The sequence below is a fragment of the Passer domesticus genome, chromosome 16, assembly GCF_036417665.1.
Source record: "Passer domesticus isolate bPasDom1 chromosome 16, bPasDom1.hap1, whole genome shotgun sequence".
NCBI lineage: Eukaryota > Metazoa > Chordata > Aves > Passeriformes > Passeridae > Passer > Passer domesticus.
Window position 1 is genome coordinate 6,492,504 of NC_087489.1, and position 18,866 is coordinate 6,511,369.

The window sequence follows — 18,866 nt, forward strand, 5'->3', positions numbered from 1 at the left end:
TTAGTCCCTGGTTCTGGGTATCCATGTTCAGCACATCTCACCTCCTGCCCCCCAGCCTGCCCAGAGGACCAAGAGGAACTTCTAAGTGGAATCAATTGGAGCCCTGAAGAGCAGGGATGGTCAAGTCTGAGTTTGTTTTTGGGTGCTGGAGATCATCGTGTGCTGCCAGCCATGAGCTGCCTGGCTCCAGCAGCAGCTTTGCTCCGCCAGGGAAAGGGCAGCATGAGACAGGGAGGAGCCCAACCCTCCTCACCCTTAGGAATGTTGTATTTACTCTGAGCAGATTTATGCACGAGATGTGTTTTCACTAGCAGGGCTTGTTTCTGTGCTGCATTTGAGCTCCCAGCATGTGGACTATTTTTTGAGCAAGCAGTGGGCAGAGAGAGCAGAAAGAGCAAACATACACAAATCAAAGAGTTTGGTTTTATTTCCAAACAGAACCATAGGGAGTACAAGAGGGAGAGGGCAGCATATCCTCTTTCTCCAGTATAAAAATGAACTTCCTAGGCTGACCTAGACACCTAAGAGTAAAGGCAAAAATATAAGCTACGTGACTAGTGGGAAGAGAAAGAGGCAGCAGGAAAAATCTATCAGAGCTTTCCATGGTTCAATCAGTCAGAGCCTGCTTCACTGGGGAAACAATCAATTAACCACTTCCACTGGGGCAGCCACAGACCTGCTGTTCTGGAGGTAGTAAATCTTTGAGTTTATTTGTTCTCGCCTGCACTCTCAGCTTATTTACAACATCACAGGAATCTTCCTCCTTGTTTATCCTCACTTCTGCAAGTCCCTCCCAAGGATCTTTCTGTCCATGTCAATCAATGAAGAAGAACTCTTAGAGATTAACAATTTCCAGCTTCATTGCAAATCCCTATTTCCCTTAAACAGGCAGCCAAAACAAACAGTTTCCTCCAGGCATCCGAGGGCATTACGCCTTTAACTGTCCATCCGATTTCCAGCTGTCAGTGCATTTTGTCTCACTTTAAGGCAGATGGTTTTGGTTTAGGAAGTTTTGGCCCAGCCAATAATCAAAGAGCCCTGCAGGACACATATTTGCCCTGGCCCTGAGGAGCAAAATGTAGCAGTCAAATGAGAAGCAGATGACACCAAAGCTAAGGGATGATGTTTAGAGCACTCAGCCCAAGCTGCTCTGTGGCAGACGGGAGAGGGAAGGACTTGGGCATGGCTGGTTCCACAAATATAGTAAAGAGGCAGGTAGAAGACAGCCTGGAAAAATGCACAAAAGGAGCATTTAGAGAGTGTGACCAAGTGGTGCTGAGTTGTGCAGGTGCAAGGGGTTCAGACTGTGTCTCTGGAGGAAGCTGGCAGATGGATGAGCATGGAGAAAGGTGCACAGAGGTGGCTGGGGATGATGATGGTCCTCCTCAGCACATCAAAAGAAGGTCTCAAAGCACTAAAAACAGAAGGGTCTTCAGTCCTAATATGCTGGTGAAGAAAACAGAGTGTTGGAGACAGAGATTTGCTCTCCAAACCACAGGCCTGGGTCTGCCATCACTGTGCTTTCAAGATGCAGTGAAATGAGCAATTTAGATGGACACAGCATAAAGCTGAGATTAAGCTTCTATTCCCCATTTAAATTTTTTATTGCAGTCTTTCGATGAAAATAAAGCAGTTGTCAGCACTTTAGGTAACTTCTATGCCTGGCAACCTGGAAACAAATTTTGATTCACAGATGCCTCTTGCTCCTCTGATCAAATGTGCTGGCAGGACTGGTAGACAGGAGCTGTCTTAACAGTTTTAATGCACCTAAATTTGTGCCTGTAGCTGCTGTTAATGCCTTGATTGGTGCTATTGAAATCTCTTCTTAAACATATGGTAATACATTCCTCACTGATTCCTTTGCCTTTCAAAACTCAGACCTGGAGATATCATTGTCTGTAATAAGTTCATTCTGTTCCTTCTGCTTTACTGCCTGCCTAGCCTAGCTTTGATGAAGTAATTCATATAACTCACTAACTTCAGAGCAAGTTTTGATTAGTTTTTGAATTAAATAACATATTTTCCTTTAGGAAGTCCTGCAAACTCATCTTGGCATCTGATATTCATATGACCTCTGCCATTCTGGATGCATCACCAGTAATGAAGAACCTGGATGTCAGGGCTGAGTGCACTAATTGGCCGTAATTGCCCCAAAAACCTTCATTTGGGCCTCACATTTACCCTCTCTGTCAGGAGCTCCATTTGACCTCCAAGCTGGGGGGCTTCTAGCTCTTGCCTGGGCTGTAGGTGAGACTGTCTCAGACCTGTTCCTGAGCTTTCCATGGCTTTCCATGGGTGACTTTGGAGCTGGTGTGTTGATAGGAGCCACTGCCACCACCTGCCATGGCAGGGGACTGCCCATAGTTTTGTCCCTGCCCTCTGCAGAGGCTGCTCCTGGCACCCCTTCCCTGGGAGCAGCTCCTGCTGCTTCTTGGCACTGGCAGCCACAAATACAATACAGATCTGGCAGGACTTTCTGTAGATAGAAAACTTTTAATGGATTGGTTTATAAGCTGTTTGAGAATGGAGAATACAGGCTGTTTAGCCACACTTTTCCCAAGGGAGGTATTGCATTCAATGTGCATTTTTGGATTAGAACAAGCAGGCCTGTCATTTCAGTGGGATGGCATTTAGTTATCAGGATGGGGGGACAGACCAAGTACAAGGAACCTCTTCCTTTGCTCCCTGAGGGAACAGGAACCTTTCTGTGCAGACCACATCACTAGTGCAAAACACTCTATCTAACACCATCCCAGGGTTTTGTTGCACTGAATAAATAAGGCTAGACTGCGTTTCCTCCCCAAAGCAGGACTGGGAGATGCTGTGATGTCTCTGCCAAAGGCAGCACCTGTGGACACCTGGCAGTCTTGAGCCACTAATTCTCCATAAAGCTTCTTGGAAAGAAAATGAGACTCAGGGAAGGATCTAAAATTTGCTCATTTCACAGAGCACAGCAGCTTCTATCCCACGGGGTGCTGCAGAATGGGCTCAATGCTGAGCCACAAGAGGCACCAGCCTTCCTATTAATGTAACACATGAAGGAAAACCTCCTGGTTTATGTGCTTTCTGCCTGGGAGCTTGTATACGTCCAAATAGTGGCTTTTATATTTTGGGAAGGGGTTTTTTTTGCGTGTCTAAAGAGAGGTACGTGGGAGAAGGCTGGGAGCCGGGCTGCTCCTCCATTCACACCAGGGTCACTTATATCCCCTCTCTTTCGGAAGAAACCTTCATGCTTCTACTCCCGAAAGCTTCAAGGTTGTTTTCTGCCGTTCTCTCAGTGAGATCAAAGCCAGGACCATGCTCTTCGTCCTTCATCTCCTGCTCTATTTCACTTTCTCAGTGAATAAATGAGAAACTTCTATTTCAGAAATAAATAAATAAATTTGTCTGTCCATTTCAGAAATAAATAAATTTCTGTTTCAAAAATAAATAAATTTATGGTCTATTTCAGAAGTAAATAAATAAATAAATTAAATTTCTGCCTATTTCAGAAGTAAATAAATAAATAAATAAATCTCTGCCTATTTCAGAAATAAATAAATTTCTGCCTATTTCAGAAGTAAATAAATAAATAAATAAATAAATTTCTGCCTATTTCAGAAATAAATAAATTTCTGTCTATTTAAAAAAAAATAAATAAATTTCTGTCTATTTCACTTTCTCAGATCAACCCACGAGCAAACCCACACCTGCGCTATCCCTGTGCTAGGGATGCGAGGGAGGGCTCTTTTCCGGCCCGGGGCAGGCGACAACACCGCCGTGTCCCCCGGCAGGGCTCGGGGCAGGGCAGAACACCGCCGTGTCCCCCCGGGCCAGGGCACGAAGGGCAGAACACCGCCGTGTCCCCGGGCCGAGCTCGGGGCAGGGCGGGGCAGGCGCAGCGCAGCCGGGGCCGGCCCCGGGCCGCGATTGGCGGCGCCGCGGCGGGGCGGGGCGGGGCGGGCGGCGCGCAGGCAGGGCCGGGCGGCAGCAGGTGGCTGCGCTCCGCTCCGCGCTCCCGCCTGCCTCGCCCGCCTCGCTTCGCCTCTCCTCTCCTCTCCCCGCCGCCTCAGCGCGGCCCCGCCGCCGCCAAGACGCCGCGGGCCGTGCTCCGAGTGAAGAATGGGGCGGCCAAGCTCGCCAAGCCGCCCGCGGCCGCGGGCGAGACCCCCGGCGGCGCCCCCGGACCCGGGCTCTTCATGGAGCGCTCGCAGAGCCGCCTCAGCCTCTCCGCCTCCTTCGAGGCCCTGGCCATCTACTTCCCCTGCATGAACAGCTTCGACGAGGAGGACGCGGGTACGGGGACCCGGGGGCGGTGGTTCCCGGGCTGTGTGTCCGTCCGTCCGTCCGCCGCAGGCGGGGGTGGGGGTGAGGTGCCCGCGCCATCCCCGACCCCGCCGGGGTTTGGGGCCCGCGGTTCGTCCCGGCGGGGGTGCGAGGGGCTGGGGACTGCTGGCGGAGCCACTCGTGTGCCTGTGGAGGTTAAAACCGGGATCGTGTTCCAGCGGTGAAGCACGCTGCGGCTGCTGATCGATGGGGAGCACGGGTTATTTGCAAATGGAGCGGCTCACGCTCCATCCTCCTCGGTGAGGATGAAGGGCAGAGCTCAGGGAGAAGGCGTCCATCCTGCCGGGTGGTGTGTCCACTCTGATTTATACACCGTCAACTCTCGGGCTGATCGCTCCCAGGGGTTGTTAGCGCCGTACATCATGCTGCTTTTGGAGAGAAGAATAATGGGATTCCGTTTAAATGAGGGCAGAGTAAATCCCAAAACAAAAGCCTTTCAGAATGGATGCAGGGATTTTTTTGCCGGCATCAGAAAGACCTTTCTGGCCTCAGACAGTTGATGGTAGTCATAAAATGAGACCAAGCTTAAACAAGAGAGGCAGTGGTAAGAAAAGGTAGGAAGGGCATTGGGTTGAAGGGGCGAGGAAGGGCGGTGGGTGCTGGGGAAGGTGCTGGGAGTAGAGGGCAGCACAGCCGCTGCCTGGGTAGGGAGGGAGGGCGTGCGCCGGGCTGGATGGAGAGCGGTCAGAGAGCCCTCTGTCCATTCCCGGTGGCTCCCTGGTAATTGAGGGGTGTTTTTCCCAGAGCACACTGTACCAGAGACTGAGTCTTGTGAGTGGCAAATAATAAAAGTTGGTAACTAAAGCGTATTTCAACACCGACTGTCATGGTTGCATCCCTCAAAATGCCGGCGTGCTCCTTTGTCTAGTGGCTCATCCCAAGATGTGCAGATGCCAGCAGGAATACATCAGCCCGCCAGCTGCTACACCTGTAAGGATGTTGTTTTTAAAGGAGCTGACGTAAGAATCAATTCATCATCTGTGTGATTAACCTAGACTTGTCATCAGCATCATGCAGGGGTGGCAGGCAGAGGATTGTCTCCTCCAAGAGGTGTAGTTTTGAAAATTTTTGTCTAAAAATCTTGCTGATGATTTATTTGCACTTCAGATTTGGCTCAAATGCCGAGGAGCGTACAAGGCAATAACGGGAGCTTTGGGAAGTCTCAGCGCTGTTGCTTCAGGAATGATTGATAGTGAGACATGCTCAAGTATGAGAACCCAACACAATGCCTGGGACAGCATTTCCTTCCCTGGTGTCCAACCCCTCCTGCCCTGAGCAAGGTGATGGTTTAGGTGAATGCTTCCTCTTCCAGCGCTTAAAAAAATACGCTTTTGCACTGAATTGTATTTGTTCACACTTAGTGAATGTTCATGCATGAATGTTAATAAGCTGCTCTTAATACAACACAAGTACTTGTCTCTGAATTAAATAAATCCCCAATTAAGACCTCATTCTGCAGCAGCTTATGAGCAGATCCTGCCTGTGTGAGTTGTCTCGTTAGTGAAGCTGCTCAGGGTGGATTCAGTGTGATGGGGATGTTGCAGTGTTGCTCCTGTATTTCGTGCCTGTGAGTGTGTGTTCAGACATGTATGAGCAACCAGCCAGGAGGAACGTGTGCTGCTTTTTATTTTTGGTGTTAAAACTACGAGTGTATAATTTTCTCAAGCAAATAGATTACATGAAAGAGAAATTTTAAGAGAAATGCTGAAATTCTGCCAGATAAGATTCTATATTATTCATCACCATGCATGCTTCTGAAATTGTGAGAGATTCTGACCAGTTTGGGTTGCAGCATGATTTCTGTCAAAAAAACAGATCTTGATAGCTCATTCAGGGAGATGAATACTGCACTTGGCAAGATGTTCTCTATAGGAGGAGGCAGAAAAAAAATGAAATTGATCCCAGGGGCATTGACAAAGTAAACAATCCTATTTCAAACAGACACATCATCCATTTTGTCTGAAGCTGAGAACCACATCTTTAAGAGAATAGCCATCCTAGGGAAGAAGAAGAGCTGATAAATGGCCAGGCTTAAGGGAAATGTGACATTTTCCTCTGAAAGGGGAAAACAGCCTAATCTCTTAAATCTACAAACAAGAAAAATTCTTGAGGTGTTTCATTTAAGTTGCTATGGGTGGGTTATATCAAAGGAGCCTAAAAGGAAATTTACAGATGTGCTGAGAGCCGTGGGCAGTGGTAACAATACCTCTGGCTTCCAGTATTTCACCCTTTTAGTCTGGAAAATGACTCTGCTTTTGCAAAATACAGAATATACTTTAACTTATACAATATTTCCTTTTCTGCCATGGCTCTTTTGTTCTTCTTTGCTGTCTACCTTGTGGACATAAGATGAGAAGACTCTCCTCATCTTCCACAATTCCTTTGCCTGGCAGACCTGCAGAGTGTCTGGATGGGTTCTGAGCAGTGAACTGGGTGCAGATGATCTCTTCATGTGCAGAAGCAGGCAGCCAGGGGAGGCAGGAAAGCAACAGGGCTTGGAGCAAGAGACAGGATCACATTTGAGTGCTTCAGAGCATGAGGGTGATGGAGTTTTGGATATGTCATGTCCATGTGTCTCTCTGAAGAGGTGGATGTAGACTTCAGGGTTCCAATACCCTTTTCATTCCTCAGCTGCGTCTACAAAAGAAGATGCTCTGAGCAGATGCAGAGATTTTTTCGCCAGGAAGTTGCAGTGGGGCTTTGAAACAGCCAAAATGCACTCAGCGGATCGAGGACTCGGGGTTAATAACTCTTTTGATCTCAGCATGGTAATGTTGCTGGCCTTCCTGCTGGCTGAGTGCCACTGTCTTTGCTCCACTGAGGTCCCCACTGTCAGTGAAGTTTAAGGATTTTTAAGCTGCAGTTATTATCAGAATAATTGTTGGTTTAACTTATGCAAATGTCTCTCCCACATTTCAGTTATGGAGCAGTAGAGTAAGAAGAGGTAAAAGTCAGTCATGCACTCTTTGTGGGCACATTTCTAGAATGTCTGTATCTAACACAAATCTTGTGAACACAGATCTGAGCTGTTCTGAGGATCTGCCATACGCTTGGTCTTGGCTGGAATCAGCTGTTTGGAGTGCTGATATTCCTGTGGGAAATGTCAGAGAGAGCCAAACTGCTGAGGACTGAGCTGCTGAGTGGCAAGGGCATGTAGGTTAATAACAGGATCCATGCTGACTGTGGGCACGTGCCTTGTAGGCAGGTTGTGGTGCAGCTCATAATGGAAGCTGAGGGAATGGTTGTATGAAATCCCTCTTTGACTGACAGTGGCCTTAGCACAGCCCTCCCCAGTTCAGGCTGAAGGTCATTCTTAAGGCTAATGGTGTGGAGGAAACCATCTTGTTCCTTGTGTGGAACATGAAGTTTGGAAACGTGGCTAAAGCAGAGCAGAAAGTAAGGATTTTGTAGAGAGTACCAACAACCGACTTAGAGCTGCACATGCAGACCAAGCAGGCTTTGAGCAGGAGAGAGGAGCTGGTTTGAGGAACTGGGGCAGTTGATATGGCAGTGCTGAGCCCACTGGGAGCTGGGAAGTCAGCAGCAGTGCTCAGCTCTGGAGGGGATGACAGCTTCCAGACCAGGACCCCGTGTACTACAGAGAACAAGAACTACACCTAAAGAAAGACAGGTAGGTAAATGCAAAAAAACCCCATTTTTTTTTGCATTTGCATTTGGAAGGGATGGGGTTTCCTTTCTTTTGCCTAAACTTCAGGACCCAGCAGCAATTCTCTCTGTGTCTGGGTGTGTGCTCCAGCTGTGCTGTGGCCCAAGTGTGTGAAACATTGCAGTGCACCAGCTCCTTTCATCCTACACCCTGGTTTTCTTGGGAAGGACCTGCTTGCACTGGCAGAAGGCATCTGAGGCATGGCCTGACAGGGATGCAGATTTGGATGTGTGGAATTGTAGCCATGGGTCACACTGCACTTGCAGCTACCCTGGAATCCAGATCCAGCTTGAGCATCTGCACCGGGTTCCTTAGACACACACGTGTGAAGAGCAGGGCTGCTCTGGTCAGGAAGCAGGGGAAGGTGCAGAGCAGCTGCGAGGGACTGGTGAGTGTCCCCTCCCTGCTCGGGACCTCAGCACAGGGACTGTCCAGCTTGGCAGACCCCTGTCCTTGCTGCAAGACAGGAGAAGCAAATCGTGTCTCAGCCAGCTGGAACCAAGTGTCTGGCAGAGAGAAAATGGTTTCCAAAGTCAAAATGTCTCCTAGATACTGACAGTAAGCCTTCCTTGTGTCAGCTGCTCATTCAGAAAAGAGTTGAATTAGAGATAAAATTGAGCCAGGCTGCTGCTTTCACACATTATAAAGTACTGGCAGAGGCACTGTGTTACGATCAATTGCTTTGAAGAGAAACTATGTGAAATACTAATTTAATGGATTGATAAAAAACATTTAAACATTTGGGATGTAAGAAGGGGCTGTGGACATTTAGGTTAGTTTAGAATATTCTTTTGTTTGGGTTTTATATATTGAACTTCCTCATAATTTTAAACATTGACCTACTCTATAATTTCAAACATTAAACGTTACAAAGCTATTAAATAGAGAGAGCCCCTATGTGTGTTTTCATGTTGCCATGGATATATCTCAGTTGCAGCACTGTATTGGGGTACATATGGTTTAAAAGAAAATTATGATTCAAGACTTAACCAGTCCATTTTTACCTTTTTTTTTAATATAGGCCAAGTGCATTAAGTCCTTTTTGTGCTTACTTTGGTTTTGCTTCATCCAGAGTTAATTTTTGGAGCTCTGGAAGCCTCTAACCAGTTTTGTTAGTTGCTTGTAAGATAGGTAGCCATGCTCATGTGGCAGACATATAGGGAACAGGGGAAATTATTCATCCATCTGGAATGTTAGCTATTTTTTAATCAATCTTTTATAAATGAGTGGATAGTTTATCCCTGCAGAGATAGCCCCTAGAGCTCACCTGGCCATGCATTACTCCAGGGGTGCCACCTCTCTTGGTTGGTGCAGGAGGCAGAAAAACCCAGGACTTTTCCCTCTTCTTGCACAGTAAGGAGTGTATCTTTGACTGTAGGTTATCCTAGTGATTATAGGAAATTCCTCTCTCCCTGCTGGGCACATTCTAGCTCTAGATAAACATGTTTATTTCATAAATGGATTAAGTGGAAATAAAAAAATACAGCAGTTCTGGAAGAGCTGCTGTCAAATCAGTCTTCCATCAGAGGAAAGTTTATGGAAGGGACCAGCAGCCTGGAAGAAGAGGCTGTGGACAAGACCTGCAGAGGCTGGTGATCCCAGTTATGAGTTAATCCAGATCCTAAATACAGTGACTGATTCTTACACCATGTCATGATTCTTACGTGATTCTTACACCTGGTCAGGCAGAGCTGAGCAATCCTTGCTGTCCCTTAGCTGCCCTGAGCACTGGAGCAGCTTTCTGCTCTCGGGCCCTGCTGCTGCTGCACGTGTGATCGGGGGACCGCAGGTGCAGACAACAGGTTTGGTCTTGGGTGGCCATGGGAGACCGAGAATGAGTCAGCACCAGGAGCAAGCGATCCGAAACCTTGTCCTTGTTTGTGTTGCTCTTGGTGCTGTGGCTGCACGTGAGAGCCGTGGTCCTGGGCCAGGTTCTTGCTGTGCCTGTAGAAAGGCAAAGCAGAATGTCAGCGTCAGTCCCGGGGCGCTCGTGGTCTGTGGCAGAACCCGGCAGATGGGGACGGTGGGACAGATGGGCGAGCGCGGGGAAGGGTGACGTGGCCTCGGTCAGTGCTCGGCGTGCCAGGCTGCCTTCCTGGGCCACCAGCTGCTCCCCACTCCTGTCTCCCATGGGGCATCCTGCAGAGTCCTGCAGCACGCCCCAGCCGGCAGCATCCGCTTGTGCCGCGTTCAGAATTGTTAGAAACGCTGATGTAAGGTGGGAGGAAGGGCTGCCAGCTCAGGGATCTCAAGCACTGTGCCACAAAGTGCTACATACAAGTTTCCTTGGAGGTCATCTGGGTGTGGGTTTACAGGGGAGAGGGATGTGGATGGGGTCATGGGCCATGATGGTGGCTCTGCTGTCCCCTGAGCTTTGCAGCACACACTCGAAGCCACGGAGAGCACAGCATTGTGTCTCCTTTCACTTGAAGGTGGCCTGATGTATTTCCAGGTATTCAGAGGATGACGCTGAGTTCCAGCCCTGTGTGCAGGAGGGTGGGTTCTATGTGACCCCTGCCAGCGGCAGGAAAAGGATATTTCTTTCTCTTATTCTGCTGTCAGCTGGTTTCCACATAGAAGAATCTGTCCCTGGAAAGCTTTCTGTCTAGGAGACACTGTTTTTTTATTGCTTCTATTTCATGTGCAGTTAATTCTAATGCAACATTTATTAATTCAAAAGCACTCTGTTCTCCAGGCAAAAAAAAATTATCTTTGCTCTGTCAGATTCTTGCATCAGGACAAGTTGTGAAACGCTGTAACTACTTTGCTTCAACATTTCTGTTTGACAGAATGTGTGGATCTGCTTTGTGTAGGGAAGAATTAAGTTTGATTGGAGTAGTTGTTTTGAGGAATAATTTATCTGTGCAATTGTTTTCTGAAGCACTATTTGCTTATATTTGAATGCTTTCAGTTAGATTAGAAATGTGAACAATTTAATTTAGGAAATGGTCTGTAAGTCGTCGATGGTTTTGGTGGGGCAGTGAGACCTGACTCACTCCAGACTCTCAGCCCTGCCGTCTCCTCCTCTCTCCCACAGACATCTGTTGAGAAGCACCATTAGCATATTTGAATAAGGATTTCTGCTCCTCTGCGGAAGTGTTCAACACATTTTGACTATCCCATCTATCCAAATGATGTTCCCTGGGGGCTTGGTTTTATTTTCTGGGAGGTTGCTATACTGTATGGCAACACGTGTCACTTCTGGGGTTCTGCAGCACAATGATCCATCAGCTGTGCCATTGCTGAAGTCATCTGCTGATGACACACAAATTAGGCACTCTGCTGTCCATCAAACCATGCCTTGAAATCTGCAGTTAAGTTTTCTCTTTGGCTTTGCTTTTGCACAACAGCACAATTGTAAAGGCTGAGTAGCCCTGATACAGCCTCACCACACAGGGGTACAGCAAGCTCTGTAGCCCTACCTTTTAGTCAGATCCAGCCACAGTTAAATCACTGAGATGGATAATGTTCTGCCTTCATGCCATCAGGGTGTTCTGTCAGCTTTGTCCAAAACAGAGAGCACTCATACAGCCTTGCAGAAACCAGTCTAAAATGTCTGAGTGCTCAACAATTTGGAGAGTACACCATGTACAGAGGTAAATGACACATTTTTCTCCAAGCTGTTTTATGACTAAGGGGAGCTTAAACTATTGTCTGTGTCCTTATTCTTGCAAATGTACAGATAGACGGGTCAGTTATATCTGTTTCCCAAGTAACTAATCTACTCCTGATCGGAAGGATAGTTTACCCTAAAATGTAGCTTAAATCTGAATAGAAATAGCAGATTGCTGTTGCATTGCTCCCAGCAACATGGCAAGCAATTGATCACTGCTCTTCAAAGCAACTCTTCACATCACAAAACTGTTCCTTCTTGTGCCAGTAATTCCAAGCCAGGAAATGGCTGTAATGATTGCCAGTGCTGCCTGGCACCCCTCTCCCTCCTTTTGCTGCTTGGGCCAAAGAAACCTGATGGATGGTTTTGTTTTTGTCAGGTGTTTTGTTTTTTTGTTGGTCTTTTTTGTTGTTGTTGTTGGGTTTTGGGGTTTTTTTGGTTGTTTTTTGTATAAAGCAGTTTTCCAAATGTCCTGTTGGTCTCCTTGCTGTACTTGGGATTGTGCAAGGGGAGCAGTGTGGACAGTGCCCTGGTTGCTGTCTGGCCCCTTGCAGTGAGGAGTATCTGTTTCCCACACTTTGTATGCAGTATTCCTGTAAATACCCACTCTTGCTCCTGGCTAACACTCAGGGTATGATCCATGCTATTTTCCAGATCATTCCCAGCATGAGTGCTGTTGGCTACTCATTCCCTTTTCTGGCATTTGTATGTTAATTTTTTCAGTGCTCTGAAATTACTGGTTTTTACATGTGCCTTTAGTGATTTTCTTTGTGTTGATTTGAAGGGTTGAGCTATTTTATCCCATGGATATTGGTCTGAATTCAATATCTGTTGTTCAGTGAGACCCGTGGTATTTGTGGGATTGGGAGGTGGGGTAAATGTCTGTAATAAGATGCTTTATCGCCTGGGCTCCATGAATGCAATGTTTGTGGATGAATTTGGGAGTGGAAGAGATGCTCTGTCACTGGGGATCCATGGGTGAAATGCAGCATCTTTGAAAACCTTTGCTTTCAGAGTGGCCTGTGTTGTCTGTCAGGCACCTTCTCATCACTTCATTCTGTGATGCTCAGGTCAAGGGACTGCCAGGCTGTCCTTCACAGTTAGCAGCTGGAATGAGGAGAGGAGTGGTCCAGACTGTGCTAAACATTGGTGACATCTGATTTAGGAGGTTCCAGTGTCTCTGGCCAAGGAACACCTGCTTGTGTCCCTCTCTGGAGCTGACCATCCTCTGGGGAGCAGCAGCTCAGATCTTGGTGGGCTCAGAGCTGCAGAATGACCCACCTTAGCAAGGAAGCAGCAGTGTCACCAAGGGACAGGAGTGTGGGGACAGGCTGCCCCTCCCTCAGCTCCCTGGGCAGTATGGATGAGGCTGACAGTTTCCCAGTGGTGACAGTTTCCCAGTGGTGACAGTTTCCCAGTGGTGACAGTTTCCCAGTGGTGACAGTTTCCCAGTGGTGTGGGACTTTTGCCAGCTGCCCACCAGCAGTATGCATATTTACAGTTAGCAGGGAATGTATCCTGCCACGTGGATGGAAAACATGTTAATTGTGTTGCAGCTAAGATGTCTAAGAAGATTAAGATTTTTTTTTTCTGTTGTAAATCCAGCTCCTTGTTTAGCACTTATCAACATCCTAGGAGGATTGTGTGGGTGGGTTTTTCTTTCTTTCTTTTATTTTTACTATTTACCTTTCTTTTCTTGTATTTTGTGCATGCTCCAGCGGAAAGTTAGGAAACCTTCACTCAAGATTGTAAGGTGGCTGCTTTATATCCAGATTTGCGTTTTAATCAGATTGTCAGAAAAAAAGGAGGCTTTTCCTTTCTAATGCCTGTTGGATTTCCAGCTACTGTAGTTGATTAATTTCTGAGAGTATCATGGCAACTCAGACCCAGTAACTTTTCCTGTCCCTTACATTCAGGTTGTGCTGCTGTCCCTCTGCTGAAGCTCTGCTACCTCCTGTCCTGAGACCTCTCCAGCAGCCTGTGGGATTAGAGCAACTGCTCTGCACCACTTCTGCAGAGCCCTTCCACCTTTATAGCTGTTTGAATTAAATTCACAGGAAGGGTAGACAGTGCTCCAGACTAACTTCTGAAGCTTGTCAGTATTCTGCTTTCCCCAGATCCCTCCAAACCAGAAGGAATTGCAGGAATTGCTGTCACAACCCACTGTTGCATTTCAATGGTGAATTTGGTATGTTTGCCAAAAACCCAGGCATTTTTGTGTGGGTTGGTCCCCGCACATCTGCCTTTGTGGATCACATAGCCCACAGTACATCCCCTCCAGATACAGGATTTTTGTTGTAATGTAAGTAAAGAGGAAAGGCTTAGATCCATGTACCTTTGAATAAAACCAAGCATTCTGCCGTGAGCATAGTTTCTACAAGAGTCAGTGCTTGTTTTAAATATTAAATGTGCAAAGTTGGGCTTTTTCAAAATGCCTGTGAGTTTTGGTCTCTGATATTTGTTGAATGTGAATGGGATTTGGGGCCGTGTCTGTTTCTGGCAGTTCAGATCACCCCGCAGCTCTGCGGGTGTGGGGCTGAGGTGCTGCCCTGGTTGTGCCAAGCCAGCTGGAGCAGGGGAGCAGAGCCTCCCTGGGACCCTGCAGCTCAAGAGGTTGAGTGTGGGTGGGGAGCGTTGAAGGCGCTGGTGTGGGAAGCAGGGCAGGCAGCGGCGAGAGCGCGTGCAGGCCAGCGCTCAGCCTGGCAGACAGCGCCTGTTAAATCAGGCTGATTTATGGAGCAGTTTCTGTTAAAAGCTTCCTCGTGCACTTTAGGAAGCGGAGCTGCCAGATTGGTCAAACTCCAATGCCCAGACAGTTTGAATTGGCTGCCGGCTGCAGTAAGGAGCGTGGCGAAACTCGAACAGCCGTTTCCTCCTGCCTTTGCAGGCTGCCACATCGCTGCTGCTGCTCGCCAAACAGACAGTGTCAAAATGTTACGTGGTATGAGGACATTTCCATGGCAACCTTAGCATCCCATGACACCCGTTCTCCTGCTGCGGTGTCAGCGCAGGCTGTCGTCGGTGTACTTTCCTCCTCCATCTGGGCCCTTGGGGAGTGCTGTGGTACGGGATCATGTGGATTTCTTCAGTTGTGGGGCTGAGGGTAGAAGAGATGCTCTCACTGGGCTTTTGGGTGTCTTAAGTAAGGCAATGGTTCCTTCTTTTAGCACAGCAACACTCTCATGATGATGGTTGGGCTCGGAAGCACCTGGATTTACGTTCTGCTGCGCTGAGGAAGCAGCTCTCCCTCCATCAGATGGGCGCAGCAGTAGCTGTGTCCTGCCTGGCATCAGAGCACCCACGCTCCTGTCAGGCAGCTCTGAGATCCCTCATTTTGAACAGACATTCTGGTCTTGCTTTGGGACAGTTCTTTCAGCCCAGAGAAAGCCTGATGTCCATCTGCAGCCTGCTGGTCCTGCTCCTTCCTCCCCTTCCTCAGCAGGAGCCATCAGCTGCCCTGGGCACGGCTGGTTTTGGACAGCTGCCTCACACCTTTGGGTGGAGTTTCCTCCATGGCTACCTGGAGGTTTCATCATGTCTTGATCAATGTTTTGGACTTGCCTAAACATATTTTGATTTTTGTTGCTACCTCTGTGTCCCGCCAGGATTTTCAGTATTCCCCAAGGTTTATTTTCCCCTTGTCTTCCTATATTTCTGTATTTCTGCCAGGTAATGTGTTCCAAAATTAGCATCATGCTTTTTTTCCACACATGTTTATTGGCTCTTTTCCCTTGACATAGAGAAAGCTGTTCTCAATATAAGCTAGAGCTTTGGCAAGAAATAACCAAGGTGGAGATGTTTCCTGTATGGCAGCCTGTAGACCTTCCACCAGTGCACGTTTCTGACTTCTGCTTGGTATTTTATTAGAGCAGGAGAGAGATCTGGGGTTAGTTATTGTGCATGTGAAGGTTCTGCAAATGGCAAGGGCAAAGAGATGTTAAATTAAGGATTTGCCTACCCAGTATGTACAGGCTGTGGATGTGCAATTCAGGGAATGTGGGTACACAACAAAGCTGTTTTTCACACAGTGGTGCTACAGCACAAAGGGATCATAAATGATAAAACCCAAAGATTGTGATCTTCACATCTGGTCTGAAGGGTCTGAGAGGGTAAATGTGAGGTGTGAGAAAGTACCTGTTGAGGCTAGGGGAAGGAGCAGGACTTGATTTTTCAATCATTTCTGTTTGTCCAGACCCACTTCTGAACTGTTTCACAACAATAATTCTCAGCTCTCCTGTCTTGCCCAGTGCTCTGTGTTGAGTGGTGCCAGAGTCCCAAGTTAATCATTCTGTAAACTTGTTTTTCATCTGTTTCCACTGAATTCCTGGCATCTGCCTAGTAACAGGAGTAGGTCTGTTCTGTGACCTGGCTGCTCAGTCTCTGCAGAAACACTTTTACTGCTCCTGCACAGGAGACACTGCTATGTCCTAAACTCAGTTTTTCCCAAGACCTAATCCAAGCCAAGCCTCTAAACCTGGCATCGTGTGGGCTCTATTTCAATATTTTTCTATTTCTGTCTCAGTACTGCCTGGCTTACCTACTAAAACACTCTATGAAATATTGCATGGTTGGTTGAGGCGAAATCTGGCTTGTTGCTCTAGGAATAATACCAGGCAAATTATCCACAGTCCATTTTATTTGGTGAATTCAACTGTTTTCACAGCCTGTTCACTGCAGCTGTCTGCTGCAGAAAGACAGCAAGCTTGTTGGATAGAGTGACTGTAAAAATCAGGAAGTCTTATTTCAGGCTGTAATTTTGTTTAATTTCCTGAAATCTAGAAAGCTGTATATTTTCTAAAACATCATTGCTCTGGAGCTCTAAGGCTGGGTTTCCAAAGATTGCCCATACAGGGTACTACCTGCATGAAAATGTTGGTGAGAGACTTGAATCCTGAAGCAGGGACAACATGATGGTCTGAAAATGCTTCACTGAGCAAAATATTAATAACTTCACAGGCTTGTGCCAGTTTTGTTAAGAATGTGCTTTTATATACAAGCTGACCAAGACAGGAGTGGTCTGTGAATGTCAGTTATGCAGATTAAAGCAGCATTTGGCATCTGATACTCAGTTAATACTCAGTTAATGGTTTGAAAACTGGATTTTGCCTGCTTTAATGCTAAACTACTATGTCAGGAAAGATTATCAGCCTGTTATTTCAGTTTATAAAGAGGGAATAAAAAAGCTTAACTTCTTGATACAAGTACATCTTGGAGGGTTTAGACATCATAAAAGGTTTGGTGACCTGTTGTTTTAACCTCTTACAGTCATCAAATTTGAGAGGAAATTGCAGTCCAAAGTGAACATTTTAAAACCTGCTGATCTGAGTGGTCTAAGAGTCAACCTGTTTTTTCCTCTTGACATTCCTCTCCTTAGTTCTTCAGACCTGTAGTTGTTCAGTCCACTAAGGCTGCAGTGCAGAAAGGGGGGAAAGAGCTGCAGAACTAGGACAGACTTGGAGTATATTTAACAATGTTCTATTTCGATGTGACAACAGCTATCGAACACCTACAAGATTGCAAACTGTGATTCACTCGGAAGCTGATATAACTGATGTCACGTTGTATTAATAGCTACAGAATTGTAGCTGCTTTTAGCAGTGAGATTCATTAACAGCCTCTACAAACACTCTTGACAATCAGTTGAAAACCTGAAAATATTAGGTGTATGTAAAAATGGATTATGCCATAAAGGAACCTCCCTGTGCTGCCAAATGTGTTTACAGCAAGTTCTTGGGGGTGTTGTGCATAATGATTCCTCTTCATCACTTTTGGTAGGTCTTAGTGATAGCAAAAGGTGTTTGAGGACTGATCCACACTCTAAATTAATTAGGAGCTGCTGATCTAATGGGTTGCATGATGTGAGTGTATTTGGGGATTATGGTGTCCATGGCATTTTTTTTGGCACGTGGAAGCTGCACAACCTTCCTGCTGATGTCTTGGAAGGTATTTGTTCCTTCACCTGTTTTAGCTGCACATTTTGGCTTCAGTGGGTGTGGCAACCATGCCTGGACAGAACCATCCAAGGAGTGCCAAGTGCAGGGATTTGTGCTCCCCTCTGAGCCTTGCCTGCTTTCCTTGCTGTGGGCTGATAGCTGTGTCTGAGGAGATGGCTGTGGAAGAGAAGGAAATGTTCAGTTCTGCCTATCCTTGAAGAGGCTGAATTAGTAGCTAACAATGATGGCACATAATGGTCCTCTCCAGCCTCTGTTAGCTCTCCTCTGGGCTGTATGAGTTGGCTGCTCTTCCAGGCTCTTCATAAACTCATCTCTTTGTTACACACATGTGGTTTTAAGCTTTGCATCCCCTGCATGACAGGTTGGGACACGGATGTAGAAGTGAAATGAAGACTGAGATTCAAGAGAGGAAGTGTTCAGGGTGACATTTGCTCTGTGTCAAGTTGTGTAGTCAAGCTTGTCACTGGAAGTGAATGTGTGGACGTGTAAAGCTGGGCTGACATTTCCAGTGCTCTGGGTGTTTCTGAGAGTTGTTCTATCATGATGGGCCACCTACTTCCCTCAGTTCCTTCTTTCCCATATATCACAGTACTTCCCTTCCTTTTGGCCATGAATAATTCCCTTTCATTTAAGTTTTCAGGTGATGTCTGCTCTGTCTTATTCATCTGTCATCAGGTTTTGGCTTCTCTCATTTGGATGTGACCTTATTTTTGGTGGCCTGTGACTCTTAGGCTGTTGTGTGCTGACTTCTGGAGATGGATTCTTCTGAAACTGGTAGGAAAGGTTGGCTCAGGACACAGCAAAATTGGAAATAACAGTACTTTGAAAGCAGTACTGTCTGCCAAGGAAGCAAAGCTCCATATTTTGAGAAGATTGAAACCCTAAGCCCTTTTTTTCCTGTTTCATTGTTCATTTTTACAAGATTGAAAATCTTGGTTTTGAGTACATTGTTAAATGGTCATTTGCCCTTCCTCCCTGGAGTTACAGGCGGCTGTCCAGATAATTAAGTACAATTGATCATCTTCCAGTAACACTGTTTATATTTTAAATATCTCAGTAGCAAAGGATTCATTGGGCACATAAAACAGCAAGTGATCAAACCACGTCTGGCTCAACATGTCTGTTGAAACAGCCTATGACAGTTAAGGAGTGTAATTAAGAAGACACATAGATTGAAAAAAGATGTGAAAATAAGCAGAAGGATTTGAAAAGGATTAAGAATGTTAATGACAAACCAGTAGTTAAATGGTGCATGATTAATGACTGTAGAAGTAAAAGGTTGACTAAATATTGTGACTCTGTAATG

At 46.6% G+C, this 18,866-nt stretch overlaps 1 protein-coding gene across 1 annotated transcript in view; it reads left to right on the forward strand.

The window, feature by feature from the left end:
- The first annotated feature begins 3,932 nt into the window (after nt 1-3,932).
- The window catches only part of RIMS4 (regulating synaptic membrane exocytosis 4), a 55,596-nt gene continuing 40,662 nt past the window's right edge, over nt 3,933-18,866 (forward strand). The window contains exon 1 of the mRNA XM_064391987.1: nt 3,933-4,275. Coding sequence (XP_064248057.1) covers nt 4,179-4,275 — 97 coding nt within the window. The 5' untranslated portion in view covers nt 3,933-4,178. The remainder of the gene's footprint in view (nt 4,276-18,866) is intronic.